General features: G+C 46.6%; 2 protein-coding genes across 3 annotated transcripts in view; one reads left to right on the forward strand and one right to left on the reverse strand.

The window, feature by feature from the left end:
• LOC144686434 (sentrin-specific protease 2-like) overlaps positions 1 to 21511 on the reverse strand; it is a 76628-nt gene that overhangs the window by 36459 nt on the left and 18658 nt on the right. For both annotated transcript variants that reach the window (XM_078551637.1, XM_078551636.1), the window contains exons 7-9: positions 18268 to 18386; positions 12370 to 12473; positions 7921 to 7981 (exon numbers count right to left, since the gene is read on the reverse strand). In XM_078551637.1, coding sequence (XP_078407763.1) covers positions 7921 to 7981; positions 12370 to 12473; positions 18268 to 18386 — 284 coding nt within the window. The remainder of the gene's footprint in view (positions 1 to 7920; positions 7982 to 12369; positions 12474 to 18267; positions 18387 to 21511) is intronic.
• c11h21orf58 (chromosome 11 C21orf58 homolog) overlaps positions 1 to 21511 on the forward strand; it is a 265111-nt gene that overhangs the window by 14013 nt on the left and 229587 nt on the right. The gene's annotated exons all lie outside the window — the stretch shown is intronic.

Here is a 21511-nt window from a genome sequence, read left to right on the forward strand (position 1 = left end):
CGGCGCTGTCAGCGTTGATCTGTGTCAGCAGTGAGTCTGCGCTGCCAGCACTGAACTAAGTCAGCAGTGAGTCTGTGCTGCCAGCATTGAACTGAGTCAGCAGTGAGTCTGCGCTGCCAGCATTGAACTGAGTCAGCAGTGAGTCTGCGCTGCCAGCATTGAACTGAGTCAGCAGTGAGTCTGCGCTGCCAGCGTTGATCTGGGCCAGAAGCGAGTCTGCGTTGCCAGCAATGATGTGTCTGCTGTGAGGCTGTGCTGTGAGCATTGATCTGTGCCAGAAGCGAGACTGCACGTCCAGCACTGATCTGTGCAAGAAGTGAGTCTGCGCTGCCAGTGTTCATCTGTGCCAGAAGCAAGTAGGCACCACCAGCGTTGATCTGTGCCAGAAGTGAGTCTGCACTGCCAGTGTTGATCTGTGCCAGAAGCGAGTCTGCGCTGCCAGTGTTCATCTGTGCCAGAAGCAAGTAGGCACCGCCAGCGTTGATCTGTGCCGGAAGCGAGTCTGTGTTGCCAGCGCCAATCTGGGCCAGGAGCGAGAATGAGCTGCTAGCGTTGATCTCTGCCAGGCACGGGTCTGTTCTGCCAGTGTTGAACAGTGTTAACAGTGAATCAGTGTTGCCAGCATTGATCTGTGCCAGAAGTGTGTGTGCATGGCCAACATTGATGTGTCAGCAGTGATTCTGCACTACCAGCAATCATCGATGCCAGAAGCTAGTCCACGTTTCCTGCGCTGATCTGTGTCAGCAGAGCCTCTGTTGCCCGCGTTGATCTGTGCCAGAAGCGAGTCTATGTTGCCAGCATTGATCTGTGCCAGAAGCAAGTCTGCGTTGCCAGCGTTGATCTGTGCCAGAAGTGAGTCTGCGTTGCCAGTGTTGATCTGTGCCAGAAGTGAGTCTGCGTTGCCAGTGTTGATCTGTGCCAGACGTGAGTCTGCGTTGCCAGTGTTGATCTGTGCCAGACGTGAGTCTGCGTTGCCAGCGTTGATCTGTGCCAGAAGTGAGTCTGCGTTGCCAGTGTTGATCTGTGCCAGAAGCAAGTCTGCGTTGCCAGCGTTGATCTGTGCCAGAAGCGAGTCTGCACGTCCAGCGCTGATTTGTGCCAGAAGCGTGCGTACATGGCCAGCATTGATCTGTGTCAGCAGTGAATCTGCGCTGCCAACATTCATCGACACCAGAAACTTGTCCGCGCTGCCTGCGTTGATCTGTGCCAGAAACAAGTCTGCGTTGCCAGCAATGATGTGTCTGCTGTGAGGCTGTGCTGTGAGCATTGATCTGTGCCAGAAGCGAGACTGCACTTCCAGCACTGATCTGTGCAAGAAGTGAGTCTGCGCTGCCAGTGTCCATCTGTGTCAGAGGCGAGTCTGCGCTGCCAGCATTGGTCAGTGTCAGCAGTGAGTCTGCGCTGCCTGCGTTCATCTGTGCCAGAAGCGAGTCTGCGCTGCCAGCATTGATCTGTGCCAGAAGCGAGTCTGCGTTGCCAGCGTTGACCTGTGCCAGAAGCAAGTCTGCGTTGCCAGCGTTGATCTGTGCCAGAAGCGAGTCTGCGTTGCCAGCGTTGATCTATGCCAGAAGCGAGTCTGCGTTGCCAGCACTGATCTATGCCAGAAGCGAGTCTGCGTTGCCAGTGTTGATCTATGCCAGAAGCGAGTCTGCGTTGCCAGCGTTGATCTATGCCAGAAGTGAGTCTGCGTTGCCAGCACTGATCTATGCCAGAAGCGAGTCTGCGTTGCCAGTGTTGATCTATGCCAGAAGCGAGTCTGCGTTGCCAGCGTTGATCTATGCCAGAAGCGAGTCTGCGTTGCCAGCGTTGATCTGTGCCAGAAGCGAGTCTGCGTTGCCAGCGTTGATCTGTGCCAGAAGCGAGTCTGCGTTGCCAGCGTTGATCTGTGCCAGAAGCGAGTCTGCACGTCCAGCGCTGATTTGTGCCAGAAGCGTGCGTCCATAGCCAGCATTGATCCATGTCAGCAGTGAATCTGCACTGCTAGCATTCATCGACACCAGAAACCTGCCCATGCTGCCTGTGTTGATCTCATGCCAGAAACCAGTCTGCATTGCCAGCAATGATGTGTCTGCTGTGAGGCTGTGCTGTGAGCATTGATCTGTGCCAGAAGCGAGACTGCACGTCCAGTGCTGATCTGTGCAAGAAGTGAGTCTGCGCTGCCAGTGTTCATCTGTGCCAGAAGTGAGTCTGTGCTGCCAGCATTGGTCAATGTCAGTAGTGAGTCTGCGCTGCCAGCGTTCATCTGTGCCAGAAGTGAGTCTGTGCTGCCAGCATTGGTCAATGTCAGTAGTGAGTCTGCGCTGCCAGCTTTCATCTGTGCCAGAAGCGAGTCTGCGCTGCCAGCATTGGTCAGTGTCAGCAGTGAGCCTCCATTGCCCACGTTGATCTGTGCCAGAAGTGAGTCTGCGCTGCCAGCTTTCATCTGTGCCAGAAGCGAGTCTGCGCTGCCAGCATTGGTCAGTGTCAGCAGTGAGCCTCCGTTGCCCACGTTGATCTGTGCAGAAACGAGTTTGCGCTGCCAGCGTTCATCTGTGCCGGAAGCGAGTCGGTGTTGCCAGCGCCAATCTGAGCCAGGAGCGAGTATGAGCTGCCAGCATTGATCTCTGCCGGGCGCGGGTCTGCTCTGCCCGTGTGGATCTGCGTCAGCAGTGTGTCTAAGGTGCCAGTGTTGATCTGTGCCAGAAGTGTGTGTGCATGGCCAGCACTGATGTGTCAGCAGTGATTCTGCACTACCAGCAATCATCGATGCCAGTAGTCCACGTTGCCTGCGCTGATCTGTGTCAGCAGTGAGTCTGCGCTGCCAATTTTGATCTGTGCCAGAAGCGAGTCTGCACATCCAGCGCTGATTTGTGCCAGAAGCGTGCGTCCATGGCCAGCATTGATCTGTGTCAGCAGTGAGCCTGTGCTGCCGGCATTCATCAATGCCAGCAACATGTCCGCGCTGCCTGCGTTGACCTGTGCCAGAAACAAGTCTGCGCTGCCTGTGTTGATCTAACCAGAAGGATTTCTACTCTGCCAGGGTTGATCTAACCAGAAGAAAGCCTGTGCTGCCAAGGTTGATCTAACCAGAAGCAAGTCTGCACTGCCAGCGTTGATCTGTGCCAGGCGCGAGTCTGAGCTGCTAGTGTGGATCTGCATCAGCAGTGTGTCTAAGGTGCCAGCGTTGATCTGTGCCAGAAGTGAGTCTGCACTCCCAGCGTTGACCTGTGTCAGCAGTGAATCTATGCTGCTAGCACTGGCCTGTGTCAGCAGTAAGTCTGTGTGGCCAGGGCTGATATGTGCCAGAAGTGAGTCTGTGCTCCCAGTGTTGACTTGTGTCAGCGGTGAGTCTGTGCTGCCAGCGCTGATCTGTGTCAGCAGTGAGTCTGCGCTGCCAGCGCTGATCTGTGTCAGCAGTGAGTCTGCGCTGCCAGCGCTGATCTGTGTCAGCAGTGAGTCTGCGCTGCCAGCGCTGATCTGTGTCAGCAGTGAGTCTGCGCTGCCAGCGCTGATCTGTGTCAGCAGTGAGTCTGCGCTGCCAGCGCTGATCTGTGTCAGCAGTGAGTCTGCGCTGCCAGCGCTGATCTGTGTCAGCAGTGAGTCTGCGCTGCCAGCGCTGATCTGTGTCAGCAGTGAGTCTGCGCTGCCAGCGCTGATCTGTGTCAGCAGTGAGTCTGCGCTGCCAGCGCTGATCTGTGTCAGCAGTGAGTCTGCGCTGCCAGCGCTGATCTGTGTCAGCAGTGAGTCTGCGCTGCCAGCGCTGATCTGTGTCAGCAGTGAGTCTGCGCTGCCAGCGCTGATCTGTGTCAGCAGTGAGTCTGCGCTGCCAGCGCTGATCTGTGTCAGCAGTGAGTCTGCGCTGCCAGCGCTGATCTGTGTCAGCAGTGAGTCTGCGCTGCCAGCGCTGATCTGTGTCAGCAGTGAGTCTGCGCTGCCAGCGCTGATCTGTGTCAGCAGTGAGTCTGCGCTGCCAGCGCTGATCTGTGTCAGCAGTGAGTCTGCGCTGCCAGCGCTGATCTGTGTCAGCAGTGAGTCTGCGCTGCCAGCGCTGATCTGTGTCAGCAGTGAGTCTGCGCTGCCAGCGCTGATCTGTGTCAGCAGTGAGTCTGCGCTGCCAGCGCTGATCTGTGTCAGCAGTGAGTCTGCGCTGCCAGCGCTGATCTGTGTCAGCAGTGAGTCTGCGCTGCCAGCGCTGATCTGTGTCAGCAGTGAGTCTGCGCTGCCAGCGCTGATCTGTGTCAGCAGTGAGTCTGCGCTGCCAACGCTGATCTGTGTCAGCAGTGAGTCTGCGCTGCCAGCGCTGATCTGTGTCAGCAGTGAGTCTGCGCTGCCAGCGCTGATCTATGTCAGCAGTGAGTCTGCGCTGCCAGCGCTGATCTATGTCAGCAGTGAGTCTGCGCTGCCAGCGCTGATCTATGTCAGCAGTGAGTCTGCGCTGCCAGCGCTGATCTATGTCAGCAGTGAGTCTGCGCTGCCAGCGCTGATCTATGTCAGCAGTGAGTCTGCGCTGCCAGCTCTGATCTATGTCAGCAATGAGTCTGCGCTGCCAGCGCTGATCTATGTCAGCAGTGAGTCTGTGCTGCCAGCGCTGATCTATGTCAGCAGTGAGTCTGCGCTGGCAGCGTTCACATGTGCCAGAAGCCAGTTTGCGCTTGCGTGTTGACCTGGGCCGGCAGTGAATCTGCTCTGCCATTATTGGCCTGGCAGAGATTTTCACCACCCAGCGTTGATCTATTCCAGGGGCAAGTCTGCGCTGCCAGCGTTGATCTGTGCCAGGGGCAAGTCTGCACTGCCAGCATTGATCTGTGCCAGAAGCGAATCTGCGCTGCCAGCACTGATCTGTGGCAGAAGCGAATCTGTGCTGCCAATGCTAACCTGTGCCAGCAATGAGTCTGTGGTTGATCTGTGTCAGAAATTAGTCTGCGCTGTCAGTGTGGATCTGCGCTAGATACGAGTCTGTGCTGCCAGCATTGATCTGTGCCACAAGTGAGTCTCCATTTCCAGTGTTGACTTTTTTATCCCCCCTTCTCTGGATTCTGGGCTCCACCTTATTTTGCCACCTTCTCTTATTTTAATTTCAGACCTAGTCTAGTTTGAACATTTCCCATCTTCTTGGCTTGAAGATAATTTACAGAAGAACTACAGGAGAGTTTAGAAGAATTTTTCTATTAAACTTAGTGAGTTTTGATGATATGGAGTGCAATGCTTGAAAGGGTGATGGAAGCAGATTCAATATTAGATTTCAAAAGGCAACTGGATATATGATAGGACGACAAAATTTTGCAGGACTATGGGAAAAGAGCTGTTGAGTGTGACCAATTGAATAGTTCTTTTGAAGAGTCAGCACAGGCACAGATGGCTGAATGGCCTCCTTCTGTATTGCACCATTCTTTGATTCTTTTCTAATGTCTTTAATTTCTTTTAAGTATTCTTCTGTTGTCTGAAGTCATGATCAGCTCTCCTATTTTTCTCTTCAGCAGGTAATTCTGTGGATACTTTCTCTTGTTTTTCCCACATCCTCCCCTCCCTACTGCTCTTAATCTCCTGTTAAAATCCTTTATCTTTCATTCTTCCAATTCTAATTAAAAGCTGTGTGCATGAGGCATTAACTTATTCCTTCTCACCACAAATAATGATTAATCTGCTGTGACTTTCAACATTTCATCTTCTTGTTTCAGATTTCCAGGTTTTATTTTGTACAATGATATAGGCTGCAATTAAAAAACATAGAAAATCCAGCAACAAATTTTCATGGTTGAAAGCTTGGGTTAGAGACAATTACAGTCATAGGCACTTCAGTGCTACTTCCCACTTAAGTGTTGACAATCAAAAGCACTTCCTAGGAATGATGGAATGATAAAATGGAAATTCATCAGCATGTCTGCAGAAACTTGACATTTATTATGTGAGGATCTCTTTTGAGCGGTCGTGGATTGGTTAGTGTATTCATGAGGATTGCCTCAAGCTGTGGAATACAGAAAGAGGCCAAACTACTGAAGCGCCCATTTTCTCTCCAGTTCTTTCTCCTTTTGTTCTGTAGGTGCAGAATTATGCTGGCCATCTTGAATCTTGATCTAAATGGCTCTACATGTCTGAAGCCTAGGCAGTGAGCATTGACAAGCTATTTGACTGACAGCATCACCAAGTCCAATTCTGCTATCACTAAACAGTCAAAACAATATTTTGCAATAGGACGTAATGAACTGTGATCAAGAGAAGAAACCGGGCAATTTTCTCTTTACTAACCAAGAAAGCAGTTGTAGCACTCCAATTTCTTTTCCGGTTGAGATGAGCAAACTCAGCACAGACCCTTGCTGTTTTGTGCGGTTCAGCCACTCAGCAAGAGAGCCACAGGGTTAAGATTTTGAGGCATTTTTCTTCCCTTCCTCTCTTTTTTGTCTATTTGCCTATGCAGCTTGTCAAACTGAAACTACAGGTAAGAGATCTAGGTCCAGGCTTCCACCAATGGTGCCTCAAAGACCACTACTGGACAAATGCGAGAGCAGCCTACAAAAAAAAAAGTTGGCTCCACTTTCTTCACCCTCCCTGCTCACCACCTCCACACAGTTACACTGCTGAGGTCAGGATCAATATCTTATATGAATTCAGTGTCCATGTCAATTCACAGTTCATTGCGACCTGTTGGAAAATATTGCAACCCCAATAAAGTTACATTTACTTAGCACAGATGGAGCTTCTGTCATAATTCTTTTCAGCACTTCACTATGGTTCTGTTGATGAAGACAGTGAGTTACTAAGGTATACAAAGGAGAAAACTCCTTTCTGTGTTGTAAGCCAGGCTGCAGTAGGAGTGTTACAAATGAGATGGAGAGGGGGAAAATCAAATTAATAAGTGTTTTCACTCCTGAACAATATGTAGTGACTCTTCCTTGGTTCAGCTTCATTGATATTGTGAGGTGTCAGCTGTGGCTCAGTTCATAGCACCCTCGCCTTTGAATCAGAGGGTTGTGGGTTCATGTCCCACTCCCGGAAACCAAGAACTGTGATTGTACTCAAAAGAGTTGCAATCTTTGACTGTTGATAACTCGAAAGAGTTTCATTGATATTGGGCGACAAAAGGAACAAATTTACCTGTGATGGGTAATTTGGAAGAAAAAAACTTTTAAGGTCTACAATGGTTCAGATGAATGACATTGGACAAACCAAATTGAAAGATTAAATTTGGAAACCCAGACTGCTGGCTCATCAGCTGGTAACACAGATACAAGTGCAGCCACAGCAAAGACCAGCTGCACTGCACAATCAAACTGCAGCTGCACTTGCAAAGCTTCAAAAGATTTCTCCAATAAGACTGTATAACAAATCCAATTCCTGCGACAATTTCAGCATGATCAGTCTGGGCATAGATCTAATCCTTGCCACAGTTTAAAACATGACCAGTCAGACCAATACTGAACAGGAGAGTTCTTACTGGTGTCCAGTGCCAACAGTTACCTCTCAACCAACATTATAAAAGCAGATTATCTGGTTATCACATTGCTTTGTTGGACCTAGTGTACAAATTGGTTGCTGCGTTTCCTACTTTGCAAGTGTTTAAACTTCATAAGTTCTTCATTGGCTGTAAATCTTATTTGGACATCCCAAATCCCTGAAAGGTACTATATAAATACTAGGCTTTCTTCTGATGCTGCCCAAATCACCTTAAGCTTATGGGCAGCTTTTATCATTGATTAGAAAAAGGTCTGAAACTATTCCAATGCATTTCATTTTAGTTCCTGTGAAAATCAAAGCTCCCCTCTCTGGTTGGATTTCAACTGTTACCCAAAATGAAAAACTATATTCAACCCCATTGGCTTTGCTATTTGTCAACCTCGTTAATGCTTCAAAATAAACTTATCACATCAGTAAGACACATACTCCGTTGATTGCAACATCCAACTATTTTACTTGTTCTTACAGAAGTTAAATTTATCTTCTTACCTTATAGTGGCATTCACTGATGATGATTTGACAATACTAGGATTCTTTCGGAAGGATGAACCTGAAGTAACAGTAACGCTGATTAATGAATATTTCTACTTCTAATTCAGATCATCATTTTTCATTCAGAAACCCTATGTAAATTAGTCAAATTTTCAGATGATACTGAGCTGGAAGAAAAAGTTGATGCTCAGAAGACAGCTCAGGAGGGACAAAATATATAAATATCTGCAACAATCACAAATAAAATTAAATATGGGCAAGTACACATGAAAAAGAATTTCAAAAAAATTCAAGAGAAAGTTCTTTACCAGGGACTGCTAAGGGCATGGAACTCACCACTACAAGGAGTAGCTGAGGTGAATAGCAGATACATTTAAGGGGAAATTAGATAAGTACATTGGAGAGGAAATGAAGGGTGTGCTGATAAGATTGGTTGAAGAGCTATTGAGGGAAGCATACATGGAGTACAAACACTAGCATAAAGCAGATTGGCCAAATGGCTCATCTCTGTGCAGGAAATTCTATTGGAAGTTGAAAGGCTGTTTCCCCTGGCTGCACAGTCTCGAACTAGGGGGTACAGTTTCAGGATAAGGGGTCAAATATTAAGGACTGAGATGAGAAATTTCTTCACTCAGAGGTTTATAAATCTTTGGAATTCTCTACCCAAGAGGGCTGCGCATGCTTAGCTGTTGAGTATATTAAAGGCTGAGATCGATAGATTTTTGAACTCTAAGAGAGAATCAACGAGCAGGGTTGGACAGGAAAGCGGAGGTGAAGTTGAAGGTCAGCCATGATCTTACTGAATGGCAGTGTGGGTTCTAGGGGTTGTGCAGCCTTCTCCTGCTCCCATTCTTATGTTCTAATGAAAAGAAAACAATGGGCAACATCAGTACCCTCTCTAACCCAGGGGCAATTGGGTAGGAATCAGGAGACTTGGCTGATATCCATCCTCTATAACTGGATAGGGAGGAGTAGGAGTAGGAACCCTGGTTACTATTTTCCATCCCTATCCCAGAAGCAGTTGAAGCCAATTATAATGTGTCCAATGCCACCCCAGTTGGAATCAGTGAGCTCAGCACAGGCAGAACCTGGAATTTACCTGGTCAGTGTGTCTCAACTACTGGCTGGGTAAGCCTACTGAGCCATCTGGTAGACATCCTTAGGATTTCCCTGTATTATCATTGGTTGCAGGAAGATAATCTCAAACTCTTCCCTTTCTGAGGCTTCCCTGAAGCTACTCACTCCCATCAGGAAACGGAGTAACTTGAGAGTTAATTACAATGCCATTTGTGAATAGTCTGTTCGAAGGAGAGGTCAATTCCATACTCATTGTTCTGATATATAATATCTAACCAACCCAAGGTTAGATTAGATTAAAGGTAAAGGGAAAGAAAGGGTAGGGGAACAAAAAGGATAAACGTGTTGAGAACCGTTAGTGTGCGGAAGGCAAATGCTGATACAGACTGGTTGGGTGGAATGGCCTATTTCTATATTGTGATTTTTGTCTATGAGTCAATGAGTAACAAATGAAATAATTGATGGAAAGGAGATATCTGTCCAAACTTGGATGGTGTATGTCTTAGAAGGGAACTTAGAGGTGCTGTGATACTGTTACTCATTCTTGGTGGTAGAAGATTGTGGGGTTGTGAGGTTGAAGTAAGCCTGGTGAGTTCATGATTTTTCATGGAATAGATAAATTAAACCCAATAAAAAGTTTGAAATTGCCACAGACTGTAGAACCAGGTGACATAGGCTCAAGCTTAGAAGAGAGAAAATGCACAGAAGGTTTTAATTTAACTATGTATACTGGATATTTAGCATTATATCTTTAAAGGAATCTTACATACCCTCAACTGTGTTATTGATCAATATCCCTGGAAAAGGTTCAGAGAAGGGTCTGTAGATTGATGCCCAGTTTAAAAAGCCTTTAGTTATCAGGGCAGGATGAGGGATTTGGGGGTTTTTACTGTGGAAATGTGCAGCCTTCACAGGAAAAATGATTGACTCTTTTAAAATAATGAAAAGATTTGACACAGTCCTCATGGATAAGCTAAGTAGGAACATAGAAACAGAGAAAATAGGAGTAGGGGGAGGCCATTTGGCTCCTTGAGCCTGCTTAGCCATTCAACTAGATCATTGCTGATCTTCGACCTCAATGCCATTTTCCTGCACTACCCCATATCCCTTGATGCCTTTTCTATCTAAAAATCTACCAATCTCTGTCTTGATCATAGTCAATGACTGAGCCCCCACAGCTCTCTGGGGTAGAGAATTCCAAAGAATCACCACCTTCTGACTGGAGAAATTCCTCCTTGTCTCAATCCTAAATGGCCTACCCCTTATTCTGAGACTGTGTCCCCGGTTCTAGACCCCCCAGCCAGTGGAAATATCCTTCATGCATCTACTCTGTCGAGCCCTATAAGAATTTTGTATGTTTGACTCATAGACGTTTACAGCACAGAAAGAGGGCATTTGGCCCATCGTGTCCGCGCTGGCCAACAAAGATCTGACTACACTAATCCCATTTTCCAGTGCTTGAGCTGTAGCCCTGGAAGCTATGGCAACGCAAGTGAATATCTAAATACTTTTTAAATGTTACGAGGATTTCTGACTCAACCACCCTTTCAGGTAGTGAGTTCCAGACTCCCACCACCCTCTGGGTGAAAATATTTCTCCTCAGCTCCCCTCTTAGCCTTCCACCTCTCATTCTTCTAAACTGTACAGCATACGGGCCCAGTCTCCTCAACCTCTCCTCATAAGACAATCCCAGCATCCCAGGAATCAGTTTGGTGAACCTTCCCTGCACTCACTCTTATGGCAAGTATATCTTTCCTTAGGTAAGGGGACCAAAACTGCACACATTACTCCAGGTGCAGCCTCACCAGGCACTATACAATTGCAGCAAGACCTCTTTACTCCTGCACTCAAATACTTTTACAATAAAGGCCAACATACCATTTGCCTTAATTGCTTGCTGTACCTGCTGCATGTTAGCTTTCAGTGACTCATGAATGAGTCCCAGGTCCCCAGGTCCCTTTATCAATGCTTCACGTAGATCACTTCAAATCAATTAGAAAGGATTAAGTATACAAATATAAATTACAAAAGCCTAGGATTAATTTAAATGTTAGGAAGAAATGTTAGAATTTTTTCAAAGTGTTGTTGACCTCTGGAATAAGTTGTCAGGTTGTGCAGTGAGTGTGGATTCATTGCAAACAGTCAAAGGAAGCTGGTTGATCTGAATTTATAGAAGGTAAGTTGGTCGCTGGGGGCTGGTGTCTCTCGTCACTGTGAACTTCTGCAGCATGCATTTCTCAAGAGCTTCTTTTTTCTAAGTTAGTTAAGGTTTTTGGTCTCTCCCAGGTGTGACCGTGTAGGAAGGAATGGGGTAATGATATATGTTAGATCAAGCTGTGATGGCACATGTTAGAATGACTAGCTGGTCTTTTCCTGCCATTTTTCATTTTTATGTGCATTTGAATAATCTATCCGACAAGCAATTGCTCTTTTCATCTGAATCCAAGTACTCCAAGTTAAGTTCAACATGGTTAGATGCAAAGGAAAATGCTTTATAAAAAGTCCTTCAGTCCTAAGTGTACCGATCTGACACTATACCATTTCCCACTCCAGCTATTCTAAGGCTAATTTTGTGCCATTTTATGGTGAATCAGGAATTCATTTGAGCTACGGGCTCAAATCCTCTCTGAACTTGGTTGACACTTGTCAAGTGTCATTTTAGAGGCCTTTGCAGCTAAAGATAAACCAAATTCTTCAGAATTTGCGTAGTTCTGTTATGTGCTGAATAACTGAGTTTGAGTTTTGTTCGGAGAGTTTCCATCTTACCTTTTGGTCAATAATTATTCCTTTGATAACAAATGTCTCAACAAGATGGAAATAAAATATTTTGAAATAGTAGTTTACTGTATATTTATAAGTCTTGCTTTACTTTTCTGTGCTATGAGATTAGCTATACTGTTATTACTAAAACTATTTTACATTATTAAATCATAATATATATACAAAAATCACACTTAGCCAATACCATTTAATATTGTGGTTCTTCTACTTCCTACCCATCATTACTTCTCCCTGGTATTGTATGGCTCAAAATCCTCTTTCCAGATAAAACTCAGGGCTGGATTATACCACGGGCTTTTTATGTTACATTGTAGGTTCTATATAAATGCAAATTGTAAGTGTAAGGACAAAATCTGGAGTGCAGAACTGAGTGCAAGGAACAGCAGAGTCATGCAATGTTTCAGAATGAGGATAATCACTCGTATTTAAACTCCCATAAAAATGGTCTACATTTCTTGTCTTATACATGAACACTTGCACAAATTATTCCACATTAACAAGCATTAAACAACTTCTAACATTTTCCCAAATGATCAAACATAAATTTCTCTCAGTGAAAATTGGTGCTTACCAAATAGCTGTGCTTACCCAGTTTTAGTGTTGGCAGTGCTATTGGATTGTTTTCATAATCATTGTGTCTGTCCTTGAATTCAGCCTTTATATAACGACACTGGCTGGGACTGGCAGAGCTACTGCAAAGACAGTATGAAATCTTTGAGGAACATAGCAGTTTTGCACAAAAATAGTAATAATAGAGGAATTTTAGGAAAACTTTTCTAATCAATTCCTACTTCCCAAGTTTTCCTTTTGTATCATGGCAAACAACTAATCAGGTTTTAAAAAGCAAGAAAATGTTCTAAATACACAGCAGGTCCCACAGTTTCTGAAATTATCTGTTATTGACCTTTCATTAAAAGTGGAAGAGAAAGAAAGCTACTGAATGAAACTCCACAAAACAGATGGGACATTGCTGTGTGCAATTTAATTAAACAGTGACGACACGTGAAAAGTATGTCATTGTCTGTGAAGCAGACACACTGAGGTTGTGAAACGTGCTGTATCATAGAAAAATACAGAACTGAAGGGGGCCATTTGACCCGTGTGGGCTCTTTTCAAGAGCGACCCCAATTAGCTCCCCTGCTCTTTCCCTACAGCACTGCATATTTTTGATTTTCAAGTATTTATTTAATTCCCTTTTGAAAGTTACAATTGAATCTGTTTCCATCATCATTTCAGCGATGCATCCTAGAGCTTAACTCAATGAGTAAAAAAAAAATCTTCTCATCTTCCACCCTGGCTCTTTTGCCAATTACCTTATGCTTCTGTACTCTGGTTAACAACCTTTCTGCCAGTGGAAACAGTTTCTCCCTATCTACTCCATCAAAGGCCCTCATAATTTTATACACCTCTATTAAATCTCCTCTTAACCTTCTTTTCTCTAAGGGGAACAAACCCCAGCTTCTCTATTCTCTTCACATCAATGAATTCCCTCATTCCTGGGGTTCTCTGCATCCTCTCCAAGGCTATGACATTCTTCCTAAAGAGTGGTTCCCAGAACTGAACCCAATACTCTTGCTGAGGTCTTCGTAGTGATTTATAAAAGTCCACCATAACTTCCATACTTTTGCACTCTGCCTCTATTTATAAAGCCAAGGGGCCTGCACTGTTTTTTTTTTCAAACAGTTTCATCAGCTTGTCCTGTCACCTTTAAAATTTTTGTACATAAATCTCTGGGTCTCTCCGATCCTGCACTTTCTTTAAAATTGTATCTTTTTGTTTATATTGCCTCTTTTCATTCTTCTAAAATGCATCAAATGCATACAAGTGCAAGTTCTTTCTTTAGCAGCTTCCAAACTTTGCTATCGCTCTCCTATTTACTTAGTGAGACACAAAGGGTGTACGGCATTTTTGTCTTCCTCCTTTAATACCTCCTTAAAAACAACCTCTTTAACCAAGCTTTTGGTCACCTATTTTAATATCTTCTTACGTGACTCGGTATTAATTTTGTAAGATAACACTTCTGTGAAGTGCCTTGGGACGTCTTGTTACATTAAATTGCCGTATCAAAGCAAGTTGTTTTTGAAACCGATAAAGACTGGGATTTTGCACCCCCGTTCGTGACGGGTGTGCTCGGTGGCGAGATCAGAGAATGTCGCAAGAAGGCCCTAGTTGCGTTTCCCGATGATATAAATCCAGGTGCGATTGTCCCCTCCCCCAATCAATGGCAGGCCATGTTTCCCACCATCAAACGCCAGGAACTTAATTGTAATACATTTGTATATACTTATTGTGTCCACACGGCGGAATCATCCCCCCATGTCAAATTTAAATCCCACGTCGGCATGATTTCACAACAGAATGATTTACAACTTCCTGGCAACCTCAACTTCGAGGGGAACTCGGAGGTGAGTGCACGGAGTGCACACAACTTTGCGCTGCGCTTGCGATGATCCCAGTGGCTCCGCAGATTTGGGGGAGCACAGGCAAGACTCTGCAGTGGCTTCTTCGTGGCTGGCTTGTGGTGCAACAGTGCAAACAGGGAAGTGGAAGAAAGCAACCTCAGGGCAAGGGTGAGAGTGCAAAGAGAGAAAGGGTGAGAAGGTAACCTCGGGGCAAGGGCGACAGTGCAGAGGGGGAAGGGGGTGTTGCCGGGGGTGGGGGAGGGGTGGTGGTGGTGGTGGAAAGAGTGGTGCGAGGGTCATGGCAGCACCGACTAAAGTTTGAGCACAAACACATGTGCAGTGTGGGGGGACAGGGGAGGAACGACAGCCAGGCTAAAGGCAAAACATCTCAAAGGACTCCACCGCAACTGAGTGTTTAGCTTCAGTTCAACTGACATGCTTAGAACCAGCCTAGTCAAGCAACTGTGCCCAATTAAGAAGCACTAATTCCTCACATTGCCAATGATTGGTCCTCTACTGTTAACCCCTCACATGCACACTTCAAACTTGAATGAGTGCTATGGTGCTGCAGAACCAGTGTGTGGCTAGGCAAGCCTGAGGATCCTGTTGGGGAAGGTGGCCATCGAACACTGATGGAGGGGTGCGATCCTAGTCCCTTGCATTATGTTTCAATTGACATTGAAAAGTCATCCTCATAGTACAAGCAAACCGTGAAGCCCTGGAGTCCAGGTTAGGAAAATGCCTGCGCCTGAGATGAGAGTTCAGGATGCAGCTGAGTGGCTGAAGCTGCTGCCACTCAGTCATGTGGTGCAGAGAGTGCTGGGTGTGGGCATGGTGAGCTATCATGTGCACTGAACACTGGGTATCCATGTGGTGGCTGGGGCACTCTGGCATGCGTTAAAGGACCTTGAGAGGCAGCCACAGGTGATGACTTGACCAAGAGAGGTCCTGAGGAGACAACTGCTGACCTTTGCATCTCTGCATCTCTTTGATACAGCAGTGAGGAGACCATCAGGAACATAGAGTCTGGTGATCTCACCGTCTGCCTGATTGCTTATAGGCAGGAGAGATGAGAAGCAGAACCCTGAAGACCAAGGGGTAGTATGGCCTCCTCCGCACTCATGGGATAAACCTCCCTCACTGAGCCATTGTTCGTAGGCACATCGCTAGACCCAGGGTCTACAGACAGTGCATATACTACCTGCAGATGAGCAAGAACCATTGTCGTCAATGCCTGCGCATGTCAAGGGAACTGGTCACGCACATATGCCACGTTCTGCAGGATTTGGCACCACAAGGACTCAGAGGGCATCCACTGCTAGTTAAAGTTACCGCCGTGCTCAATTTCTACGGCAGTGGCTCCTTCCAGGACTCCACTGCAAACCTTCGCAGGATCTAGCAAGCCTCCACTCACAAATGGATGCAGGAGGTTATGGACACCCTTTTTGCCAAGGCTCACACATTTGTCAATTTCAACTGGGATCAGGAAAGCCAGGAATCAAGAGCGCTGGGATTTGCTGAGATTTCCAGATTCCCACAGGTGCAGGGTGCCACCAACTGCACCCATGTGGTTCTTAAACCTCCCTGGCAACAAGCAGTCCAGTATGTGAACTGCAGAGGCATCCATTTTCTCAATGTTTAGCTGGTCTGTAACCATAACAAACAGATCATGCAGGGGTGTGCAAGATACTCTAGAAGTGTCCACAGCTTGTAAATTCTCAGATCCCTGACATCTTCCAGGGACCACACAGGGTTGGCTCCTCAGGGACAAGGGCTACCCACAAAGGACATCACGCCTGGGCACAAGATTCTCGCAGCAAACAGAAGCCACATGAAGCATCACTAATCTGGACAATCACTGTGCTCAAAAGGTTACACCCTGCACAGGGGTGAAGCCCTGGATTGTGACAGCAGCCTTTGTTTTATGGAGGAAATAAGGTTTCATATTTGATTGCCATGAACACAGCTCAACACAACATGGAGTTATAGACAAAGCGACATTCTTGGAACTGTATTTACAATGGCCAACATTAAGTACAAGTGATTAACACTCATGCCCACATTGTGCAATTAAATTTTCTTGACCTTTCTAACCCTCCTGCTATGTCTTGGTGCTCCCCCGACATCCAATGGGGATGTGGAGGTGGCCTGCTGACTGCTACACCCTGTTTTCAGTGACGACCTTAGCGGGCGTCTTCTGGAGGGCCGAGACCTGGAGGGCCCTGGCCTGCTTTCATGGTCCTGCTCTGTGGCCGTGGCACCCTACTCAGCTGCAGAACTGGAACTGCTGGGGTCACAGGAAGAGGGGATTCAGATGGGCCAGGCACTCCCGGAGTCACCAGGGTGTGCATCTGCTGGTCTTCCTCCCTATGGGTGCCCAAGGGCCCCTGGCTGACACCTTGATAGGAAGAGGCAGCTGGAGTAAGCTTGAGATGCCCCGACCCCTCGGGTTCACACTGATGGATGCCTACAAGTGCCTCAGCGATGGAATGCAGTTCCTGCAGCAGTGCAGGACTGATGTCCTGGGCCAAGGTCTCCATGGCGGCCGCCACCTGCCAGTGTTAACCTTGGTGCATTGGCATGCAGCGCTATCGCCTCAGACTGAAGGCGGACAGACTCCTCCATCATGCTTTGCAATCTGAGGAGTGCAGCGGACATCGCCTCCTGATGTTCCCGAGCTTGCCTTTGCAGCTCCAACAACTGAGGCATGACTGAGTCCAGAAGCTCCTCATCTGACTCGGACTTCACAGATTTCTGGCCTCCAGCAGTCCTTTGAGTGCCAAAAGTCTGGGAGGTCCCTGCCTCCGTCTGCTGTGGGTCAGACAGTGCGATGCGTTCACCAGATTGTGACCCCAAGGCTAATCTAGAATTAGGTCCCACCAAGGTGTGTGTCTCTGTGCTGGTGGAGGGTGTGGGCAAGCGCTGTGACAAGTCTTCAATTAGGGTGTCATCAGGTTCTTCTTCTGAGATGTCTTCGGGGCTGGAGGCAAGGACCTAGATTGTGGACCCCCTTTGGCTGCTTCCCAGATGTGCCTGCAAAAGCAAGGCGAGATTATTAGTTCATGGTAGGGGGCTGTAGAACAGGGGAACTCGCTCACAGCATGGTTGTTTAATGGACATTGCACTGCTGGATCCTAACTGGGTTGAGCATCGCCGACCTCACCATCAGCACAGGAATGGTTCAGATTGTCATTGGCCAGCGGGGCAGTCCTATTTTCAAAATCCGTAAGGACCTTGATGTCAGGTATTCCTCCACCAGTCTGCGACCTCTCCTTTTTGTTGTGTGCCAGCTTATCCTGCATGAATACAGATGGAGAGAGTGTAAGCAGGATGCCAGCCAGGCCAGGTGAGAAGGATGCCTGGCATGTGTAGGTGGTGAGTGATGCCATGGACAGGATAAGGACACAATCCACAGGGCAGATGAAGGTGTGTGTGAGAGGGTGGTGTCCCTTGAACTGGCAGGTGAGTGAGATCCCTGTGGATGTGTGGTGGGTTTGTCAGTTGAGAATGATGAGAAGAGTGACTTACCCTGGCAGAACGGAGGAGATCATTCATCCTCTTTTGGCACTGGTGGCTGTCCTCTTTTGCAAGGTGTTGGCACTGACCATCACTGCCACCACCTCCCATGCTGGATTGGTGACCTTGCTTGCTGGTCCTCCCCAGAGCGGAGGTAGAGGACTTTGTGGCGGGCCTCCACTGTGTCTAGTTGGTGCTCGAGTGAGGCATCGCTAAATTTGGGGGAAGTACATTTCCTCCCTTTGGCAGCCATGACTTTCCAGCAGTTCCTGATCAATTACAGAGTGTTAGCTCTGGGCAGAGTGCCCTTTAAATATGGCATGAGGATTACTGAAGGCCTGAGGTCACGGCGAGGCGAGTAAATCAGAGGCCACCCCGCCAACAATCCAACGTGAAATGCGTGCCTCTGCATTTTTAAAACAAAGTGCTACATGATACTACGGAAAAAGCCGCCACTGCCATCGGTGGTTCAAACGCCACTTTCCCAGCCCAATATCAGACTTTGCCAATTTCTGGGACGATTCCGCCCAAAGTCTTAAAGCACTAAACATAGATCACTGATACTCACAAACGTTGCGTTGGATTGGATGCAGAAACCGAGGATTGCTGCTTAGACTTTTTGTCTAATCCTGCAGCTACCAGTCGTAACAGGAGTCGATACTGTTCTTTTTCATTCTTCTCTATGCTCTGCAGAAAGAAAAGAAAACTTTTTTTTAAATTCTGGAAAACCTCCCCTCCATTCTGAAGGTTGGGGGACAACTGCAGTACCATTTTCCATTTGTGAGCCAAGATATGGTCATCAGCAGATTATTCAACCTTAGGGTGCAACAAAGCTGAGCCCGAAGTTGCACTCATTAGACATCCATACATTCACATTTCAGCAAGGAGTCACTTGGATGGCAATCAGGAATAGGAATTGGGCCCCTCTCTAACCCCAGACATTTGCCACCAACATAGCATCCTTGGCTGGTAGTAACTAATTTAGTTCAGATCGGAGATTGAGCTTGCGACTTTCCCAATCTCTATAGCACAGCTATTCAGTGCCTTAGACTTGGTCACTTTAGTACTGGACAGGAAATAGAAAATGCACAACTCATTAGTCAACATCTGAAAGAAGAGACAAGTTTATCTAGGGCTGTATTTGAGGGACAAGGGAGAATAGGGGATGCTTTTTCCTCCTTTCTCCCCCTTACTGTGCTTAGCTGGGTCTTTACAAGTACATACAACTATTCTTCATTTTTCAGGAACACACCTAATGTGTTCCTGAAAAATGACGTATTAAATTATTTAAACGTAATAAGAAGCTGAGAGAGCAGGCCCTTTTCTTAATGCTAGCAGTCTCCACTTGGAGTCACAAGGCATGCAACTCGAATCCCACTCAAGACAGTCCTGGCAAATGGAGACCATAGCTTTAGCTCAATTTCCAGTGGGAAACTCATGTCTTGTGGGTGCATGCGGTCCTACCCTCCTTCATCATTTGATGTAGTGGAAAAAATCCACTTGCCTTTAGAACTAATCACTCTCGATTGTGCAGAAGGAGCTTTCGTGTCACAGCCAGTCAGACTGATCATCAGCCTGGGACCAACCACATTCTGGATGATGCTGAGGCATGAAGCTCTGGGTTGAGAGCCAGGCGGGGGATCTGGATCTTAGGAGGATGAGTCAGATGGGACTCATCCTGCAAGGCAACACTCTGGTGAAGTCAAAGTACTGCTCACAGAGTCCTAGAAGCTCCACTAGGATGTGCTGTGTCTGATTAAGCAATAATTCGCGCCTCCAAGGAAAGCAAAAGAATGTAAAGTTTCACACTGAATGATAGTAGATGCCTGTTCAATAAATTATAAATGTACTTCATATACACCTATTTTGTATTCCTATTTCAGAGGAGCAGCCAAAAACTGAATTTATCACAAGGTATTTTGAATATAAACTGGAAATCTAGCACTGCTAAACCATATTGAAATCTCGTAATACTGTTAAGGCTGAGTTAGTCACTTATGCGTGCACTTAAGCATTAAGCACTCAAGATAACTCTCAATGCTTAACCTTATAATGGTATTAGTTTTGTATGAGATGTTTAAATATCACAGTATTAGCTGCAATTGCTGCAGGATAGCATATAACATAATAGGAAAAAATAGTGCAGCAATACGTAAGTCACTATTAATAACTTTGGTTTATTGGAATGTACTCTGTGATAGAAGCAAACACATGGCTTAAGCCTTTAGGAATTCATAGGGGAAAGCTAAGTAAGTAGGAAGTGCCAGGTTATTTTTATACATATGTAAAAAGCAAGAGGGTAGCCAGGGAAAGGGTAGGCCCACTCAGGGACAGAGGTGGGAATCTGTGTGTGGAGCAGAAGAAATGGGAGAGATACTAAATGAATACTTCTCATCAGTATTCACCAAAGAGGACATAGCGGTCGATTTGTCTGGGGAACAGTGTGTAGTTAGCCTGGATCATGTTGAGATCAAAAAAGAGGTGTTAGGAGGCTTGAAGAATATTAAGGTGGATAAGTCCCCAGGGCCAGATGGGATCTACCCCAGAGTACTGAGGGAGGCAAGGGAGGAGATTGCTGGGGCCTTGACAGAAATCTTTGTATCCTCACTGGCTACGGGTGAGGTCCCAGAGGACTGGAGAATGGCCAATGTTGTTCCATTGTTTAAGAAGGGTAGCAGGGATAATCCAGGAAATTACAGGCCGGTGAGCCTTACGTCAGTGGTAGGCAAATTATTAGAGAAGATTCTTCGTGACAGGATTTACTACCATTTGGAAGCAAATGGGCGTATTAGTGAGAGGCAGCATGGTTTTGTGAAGGGGAGGTTGTGTCTCATTAACTTGATCAAGTTTTTCGAGGAAGTGACAAAGATGATCGACGATGTGGATGTCAGCTACATGGATTTCAGTAAGGCCTTTGACAAGGTCCCTCATGGCAGACTGGTACAGAAGGTAGAGTCACACGGGATCAGAGGTGAGCTGACAAGATGGATACAGAATTGGCTTGGTCATAGAAGACAGAGGGTAGCAGTGGAAGGGTGCTTTTCTGAATGGAGAGCTGTGACGAGTGGTGCTCCACAGGGATCAGTGCTGGGTCCTTTGCTGTTTGTTGTATACGTAAATGATTTGGAGGAAAATGTAACTGGGCTGGAGGAGTTGCAGATAGTGAAGAGGATTGTCAAAGGATACAACGAGATATAGATCGGTTGGAGACTTGGACGGAGAAATGGCAGATGGAGTTTAATCCGGACAAATGCGAGGTTATGCATTTTGGAAGGTCTAATACAGGCAGGAATTATACAGTAAATGGCAGAACCCTTAAGTGCATCGACGGGCAGAGGGATCTGGGTGTACAGGTCCACAGGTCACTGAAAGTGGCAACGCAGGTGGATAAGGTAGTCAGGAAGGCATATGGCATGCTTGCCTTCATCGGCAGGGGTATTGAGTATAAAAGCTGGGAAGTCATGCTGCAGCTGTATAGAACCTTGGTTAAGCCACACTTGGAATATTGCGTGCAATTCTGGTCACCACATTACCAGAAGGATATGGAGGCGTTGGAGAGGGTGCAGAGGAGGTTTACCAGGATGCTGCCTGGTCTGGAGGTTATTAGCTATGAGGAGAGGTTATTAGCTATGAGAGAGTCTATGAGAAGAAACTTGGATTGTTCTCACTAGAGCGACGGAGATTGAGGGGGTGACTTGATAGAAGTTTACAAAATTATGAGTGGCATGGACAGAGTAGATAGTCAGAAGCTTTTTCCCAGGGTGGAGGAGTCAATTACTAGGGGACTTAGATTTAAGGTGAGAGGAGAAAAC

Source organism: Cetorhinus maximus, chromosome 11 (genome assembly GCF_964194155.1).
Source record: "Cetorhinus maximus chromosome 11, sCetMax3.hap1.1, whole genome shotgun sequence".
In the NCBI taxonomy this organism is placed as follows: Eukaryota; Metazoa; Chordata; class Chondrichthyes; order Lamniformes; family Cetorhinidae; genus Cetorhinus; species Cetorhinus maximus.